This window comes from Octopus bimaculoides, chromosome 5 (genome assembly GCF_001194135.2).
Source record: "Octopus bimaculoides isolate UCB-OBI-ISO-001 chromosome 5, ASM119413v2, whole genome shotgun sequence".
NCBI classification, from domain to species: domain Eukaryota; kingdom Metazoa; phylum Mollusca; class Cephalopoda; order Octopoda; family Octopodidae; genus Octopus; species Octopus bimaculoides.
In genome coordinates this window covers 124,524,315-124,531,658 of record NC_068985.1, presented here as the reverse complement: position 1 = coordinate 124,531,658, position 7,344 = coordinate 124,524,315, and the positions used below count along the sequence as shown (strand labels likewise).

General features: G+C 35.9%; 1 protein-coding gene across 3 annotated transcripts in view; it reads right to left on the bottom strand.

The window, feature by feature from the left end:
* The window catches only part of LOC106872974 (primary cilium assembly protein FAM149B1), a 128,169-nt gene that overhangs the window by 103,673 nt on the left and 17,152 nt on the right, over positions 1 to 7,344 (bottom strand). For all 3 annotated transcript variants that reach the window (XM_052967988.1, XM_052967990.1, XM_052967992.1), the window contains exon 2: positions 6,856 to 7,086. Coding sequence is in view for 1 of the 3 variants with exons in the window: in XM_052967990.1 (XP_052823950.1) it covers positions 6,856 to 6,902 (47 nt within the window). In the remaining 2 variants the exon portion in view is untranslated. The remainder of the gene's footprint in view (positions 1 to 6,855; positions 7,087 to 7,344) is intronic.

Here is a 7,344-nt window from a genome sequence, read left to right as displayed (position 1 = left end):
GTTTCTACAGCTGGATGCCCTTCCTAGTGCCAACCGCTCTGAGAGTGTAGTGGGTGCTTTTACGTGCCACCGGCACGAGGGCCAGTCAGGCGGTACTGGCAATGGCCACACTCGAATGTTTTTTCATGTGTCACCTGCACAAGTGCCAGTAAGGTGATGCTTGTAATGATCATGCCCAAAAGGTGCTATTTACGTGCCACTGGCACAGAAGCCAGACAGCTGCTCTGGCAATGATCACGCTCCACTGGCACAAGTGCCAGTCATCGAATTTGGTTCAATCACAATATATATATATATATACACACACACACATACATCAGTGATATATACACACACAAACTACTTCTAAAATTTGTCAAGTGTGTAGAATATGCTTCACTGAGTAAGTCTAAAACCCACAAAAATGCTTGTTGTCTAGGTGGCATTAAAGACAAGATCTATTCTTAAATGTACTGTCTTGATTTTTTATCAATATTGTAATTAGTTGAGTTATATTTCTTTCAAGCTTATAAAATTTAATAACCCTTAGAAGGAGTTTTTGTTTAATAACTGCATAGCTAATCAAAGTATTTTGATTTATTACATTGAATATGAGATTCTACCAGATGTGTGTTTAGCATGTAGAATATAATACTCTCCTGAGGTAATTTCTCGGTCATATTGCTGATAGAATATAAAATATTCATCATATACGTTTAAGACAGCCACAATGATGACAGACTAGTGGATTACTCCTAAATATATTAACTAAGGTTATCTCTGAATCCATCAATCTGTTGAAACAGTACTCACAAGGCTTAACTTAACAACAAAGAAACTGGATTCTCTTCTTTTTCTTTCTATCTATTTCATGCATGGTCTACCACCTTAACTTATTGATAAGAGGAACTGCAGTTACAGAAGTTAGCTATAAGGTAATGCTTATTATTACTGAGAAATGGCAGCAGGCAATCTTTTAGATAATGAAAGGGTTAACTTATAGATATCTACACAGCATTGTCAGTAGGTGTATACTGTGAAAATGTTAAATCATTAACAAGAATAGTTATGTGCATTAAACTATGCAGAATATGTAATAATAATCATTAGACTGCTAGCAGCTGTGAACTACAAGGAAGACTAGTGAAGACTAACACAATAGGGTGAGCATGATAACTTTAATTAATCAAGGCTATATCAGTGCCAATGAGAGGATAGACATTGTTGAATAATGCTGAAATCAATGAAACAAATGCACCATGCACCAGAGTAACAATTAATTAAAAATAGAAATATGCAATTATGTGAGAGGAAGAATAGTGTGACCATAGGCAGACACACTGACTACACTGGCCATGTTTCTGTCTTATTTGACCACTTCAGTGAAGCATATTGAAACACATATCTGTTAGATAGAGAGTAAAGAACATACATATATGTATAAAGTATATATACAGGGCTGGTATGACAAAATAATAAAATTCTGAGAGAAATAATGCAGGAAAAGTAAACTGAGTAACAAGCAGAATAGTTACAAGTAAGGTTACATTCTAGTTGAGCCCACAATACTCTATACCACACTAATGAACCAACAAGAAGCCTCAGTATGGATGATTAAGTTGCTAGAAATAGTAATCAAATCTTCGAGAAAATCACATTCTGCCATCTTAAATAAAAGACATATTTAGCTGATGTAGTTCTAGATACATCATTAAAAAGAAAGAATGGTCACAGATACCTTTGATAATAGATCTGGTTGAGTTGAACACAGTCTAAACAACAACAACCCACATCCTGGCATGGCTGTGCGGGTAAGAAGATTGTTTCAGAACTACATGGTTTCAGGTTCAGTCCCACTGGGATGACAATAAAAATGTCTTCTATCATCATCACACGCTGACCAGCAATGCCTTCTGAGTGGAATTAGTAGACAAAAACTCTATCAAGGCATTGTGTGTGAGTGTGTGCCTTATGACGGTTATTTCGTTAGTCACCATTTGAGAAAAGTAGAACTGATACTGACTTTTCTTGTTGGCTCTACAGTTTTGAAAACTTGTGGAATATAAAACCTCTTATTTGAAAAAAAAAGGTGAGAGTTGGTGACAGTAAGAGCATCTGGTTGTAAAATCCTGCCTCAAAATCAATTCCCATCCAAGCCTTGTTTGCACTGAAAAATGGACATTAAATGAACAAGTGAATGATTTGACTCACTATCAAATTGAAAAGTTTATAAAAGCAAAAGGAAAACAGTTTCCCTGCATATGATGCCTGTATTTACAAAGTATTTTCATCAGCAATATCTATGTCTGCCACTATGTTCTGAGTCCAAATTCTGCCGATGTCGATCATGCTTTTCATCCTTTCTGGGTTGATAAATTAAGTACCAGTTGAACACTGGGTCGATATAATCGACACATCCCCTCCCCCAAAATGTCTGCTCTTGTGGGAAAATTTGAGACAATTATTATTGTTATTATTATTATTGTTGTTGTTGTTGTTGTCGTTATATCAATAAAAATAAAACTTCAAAGAAACAATTTTTGAAAAATTTTACAGGAGGACATTCAAGCAATCAGTCAGATAAACAAACATTACCAGAATAGTGGTGTGTAAATTTTAGGTAGTTAAGTGGTACTTGAAGTTTAGGTGGTTGAGTGGTACTCAAAGATTAGGTAGTTGGATATGGAGAGGAGCTGAAGTGGATAATGACTATGCTGCAAAAATATCTAGCAGCCACTAGAGAGGATAGCCTACAATTAAGTGAAAGAAGGTTTAGTACAATGGCACTAGAATTTCTGCTTAGAATATATACATGTAAGATTTCTTATACACTGCTAAGTGCAACTGAAGAGAATAAAAGGTTAATAATGGTGGTTTCTGACTTTGGGGGAAGGGAGCAGTAGATTACATTAGCCACTAGTAAGTGATTTATACTTTAATCAACTTTGGAAAGATGAAATACAAATCTGGATTTGAACTTAGAATGAGAAAGGACATAACTAAATACTGCTGGACACTAATTCAGAAATAACTAAGAATGAAATGAGTAAAGTCTAGTGAAACTTTTTCATCTTATTTCTTCCAATTCTCTGCTCAAATCTGGTTGAGGTCAACTTTGCTTTGCATCCTTTTGGGGTTGATAAATACAGTGCCAGTGAAGGGCAGCAGATTATCATAATTGCTAGAATATTGTATGAAATAGCATGTGGCAGTTATTCTGGCACTTTGCATTCTGACATCACATTCTGTGCACATGCTGATGGTCAGGGTTAATTGGCTTACTTTGGAAATGCCCAGTCCAACTCACATTTAGTCAGCACAGGCAGATAAGCCTATAACGAACATATTTAAGTTGGCAATGGCATGATGATGCTTCATCCAGCATTAAACTGAGAACAGCTAAATAGAAATGGACAAGAACGAGTAAGCTCAAAGTTAAGTTATATGAGTATGTGCATCTGTTTGCATGTATGTGTACATGTGTGTGTGTGTGTATTTGTAAATTACTGATGCGTTAACAATGATTTTTCAATGCTGTACTGTACTAAAGGCCACAAATATAGATTTTTTTTAGCTAATACAGTACAAGCTAAATAAAAATCTATAGTTATATTTTGCAGCACAGTGTATATATACATATATATGCATACACACATACGTTTATTATTACTTTATGTCCACTTTCTATGCTGCATGTGTGTATATACTATATATCATCATCATTATCATTGTTGTTTAATGTCCACTTTGCATGTAGGCATGGGTTGGACGGTTTGACTGAGAACTGGCAAACCAGAAGGCTCCAATCTGATTTGGCAAGATTTCTACAGCTGCATCATGCCCTTCATAATGCCAAGGGTGCTTTTTACATGCCACTGGCACCGGTATATATATATCATCATCATCATCATCATCGTTTAACGTCCGCTTTCCATGCTAGCATGGGTTGGACGATTTGATTGAGGACTGGTGAAACCAGATGGCTACACCAGGCTCCAATCTAATTTGGCAGAGTTTCTACAGCTGGATGCCCTTCCTAACGCCAACCACTCAGAGAATATATATATATATATATATGTATCCTAAATGGGTACTAGGAGTGGATGCAGAGGGTGTGAGATGGTTGAGTGGCTTAAGTAATGGGTTACCTTTTCATAAAAGTAATCAATTCCACTTTCCATTCAGTTATGTGTGTCAATGTGTGTTTGTTGACACACACATTCACACATGCATACACATACATACTTGCCCCTGAGGCATGATATAGTTGCAAAGACTATTTACAATGCTATCCACAGGAAGGAGTGCCCTGGCATATACATCCAAGGTATGTCAGAATCAGCAATTAGGTATTCACACTTTTACAAACAAGGACTACTGATGGCACACTCAATAAAAACATCAATTCTGTGCAAACATAACTGACCTGATATAGTTCAGTGGGACAGGGAACTAAAGTCATGCACTGTTGTAGGGGTCAGCTGCCCAGAAGATGTGAATATACAATCAAAAGTCCAGGAAAAAGTACCTATCATCAAAGGTGCATTAAGTTATGCATCAACAAATTCGCACAAAATCCTAGACAACCTGGATTCACAAAAAGAAACAAAAGGAACTGATGTAGGTTTCCCAAATCCAATTTATTAGTGGCACAGTGAAGATGTGTAAGACATTCCAAAAATTCTCCATGTGAAACTTTTTTATGTGAATAGATGCAAACATCTTGATGCACGCATCGACAGTTCAGCCACATATTTACAAACACTGGGAACTCTCTTAACTCAAAAAGTCTTGCTGTTTTGTTAGCAACAAGTTTGAACTCTCTCGAGAAGAACTTAGGCTCAAAGAAACACACACACACACACACACACACACACAGAGGTATATGCCATAAGTAAATACTCAGGTTATGTCGTAATCATAAATGAATGTAATGGAAATCACAAAATCTACATAGAGTCTCAGATGGATATTTATTTTAACACCTGTACACATGGATCATGTTGCTTCCAGCATATTTCATGTTTAACTGTACACATGTTCTAGAACAGACATATTCATTATTACTATTTTATACTTACATTAAGCAAATTAGGTTGCTAAAAATTACCAAATACAAACGATGCAACTCATGCACACAGACTACTGACTTATATGACTAAGCATAAAGTAGCAATCATTCTGTCTTTATGACACAATATTCAATGCATGTGGGAAATGCACTCATGACTTGTTTAACAGTGACATCTGTTAATATATAAGGATATAGGAAATGTGCTTATCTAAAATCAAAATATTAGTCGTATGCTGATTTATGTATTAGATCAACATTTTTATGATAATTGGAACTTAGCCATACTTCATATTTAGTATTATAGTTTGAATTTAGGAATATTTTTATACACACACACAGACACACACTCACACACACACATTCTTCTTGGAGACTTATCTTCCAAAACCATAACCAGATAAGGAATGCAGGGGTTGTCAGATAAATTCATTTATTTCTTTCCAATGCTATTTGAATTAACATGGACAATATCTTCATCGTAGAATTTTATGGTTTTCTGTAGCTCTATTCTTTCTCTACAACTTGTGCTTATCACTGTTGAAAATCTGAATAAATTTCACCTCTATTCAGACATATGATGATGGAGTGCCAAGAAGAAGAAAATGAGCATTTTCAATGCCTGCTTCTCTTCACTTTCCGTCAAGTTTCTAAAGCTGCCAAAGTCACTCAAGATATTTATGATGTGTATAGAGAAGATGCTATTACTGAAAGAACTGCCCAGAAATGGTCTTCACTGTTCAAGGAAGGGAAATTCAGCCTCCCAGACTTTCTGTGTGCTGGTTGCCCTGTTCTACTCATTGAGGATTGACTGAATGAAGATCTACACAAATTCACTTGGAAATTGGTCCAGCAGACAAGATGCTCTCATGATTCTGCCACTCATCCCCTTCACTTGATGGGTAAGGTCCAAAATCTCGATGCACAGATGTCATATGCTCTGAACAAAAGAGACACACTTCAGTGTACCTCTATTATTGTCAGTTTGCTTGCTTGACACCAGGCTACTTGTGGATACAAACAGAAAGTTATTTACTGATTGTCACTGGGATGAAATATGTCAATACAAAGCAGCGGAAAGAATGGCTAGGTCCTGACAAGCAAGCATCACCTTGAACCACACCAGAGATGTATCTACACAAACCAATGAACTGCATTTGGAAGAACTGGGAAGGGTTAACCCATTATGAAATGCATAAAAATAACATGGTCAATGCAGAGCTTTATGCTCAGGAAATGCACCAGCCTAATGATGCAATCCATCTGAAACAACCTGACTGGCGGTCTGATCTGCTTCTTCAACTTGACAATGCTCATCCCACTCCCAATGCTTTTCAAGAGCTCAACTGGGAAGGTCTGCAGCACCATATTCTCCTGATATAATGATATAGATTATCACCATTTTTGGTTGCTCTCCAACAGTCTGTGTGGTATTTTGCCTAACAATGACATGAAGCTGAAATATGCCACAAACATATTTTAACTAAGCTCAAGTTTGATAAATATATGTATTTATAAAAAAAAAAAGGAAATTTTTGATATAGTGTTAACATCATTAATCAGTTCTGTCTCAATATTTTAATTTTCTAAAATGTGTATGTGGATGAATAAAGAAAAGTAAATTTAAAGAACCAATGAAATGCAACAAGGCTTTAGTATTAAACAAATGGATCCATGTGTTTTTGTGTGAGCGTGCATGCAAGTGCGCGCGTGCACACACACACACACACACACACACACTTAAAAAAAATCAATGTAGAAAGATAGAAAACAAATAAACATAGATATTTAAAATTGATGATTACACTTGCAAAGAAATGATGCTCAAATTCCTCCGACATCGGCCAGTCATTTTGTTTTGTGGAAAAGATATCCGTTTTCTAAGTAAGTAAGTAACAACTTTGGTCTCTTTATATTTATGACTGTGTTATAAGTTAATGTGTAGTCAACAGATGCAGTGATGATGTAACTGTGGCAGAAACATCTGTCAGGCCACATCTCTCTACAAGAGAATCAGTCGATTAAATTGGTTAGATCTGCAAAAGTTGAAGGAAAAAATAACATTACAAAATTAAATAAATCACATAAAGATAAAACAAAATATCAAACTCTCTCTCTCTCTCTCTCTCTCTATATATATATATAATATATATATATATATATATATATATATGAGAGGTGCTGAAAAGTTCCTGGCTTTAAGGGTATCGTGAAAGGCCTGGATGGAGGCCCAACTGTCTGAGTTCTTTTACAGGGCTTAGGAAAACTGAAGGACTGCTGCAATAAGTGTGTTA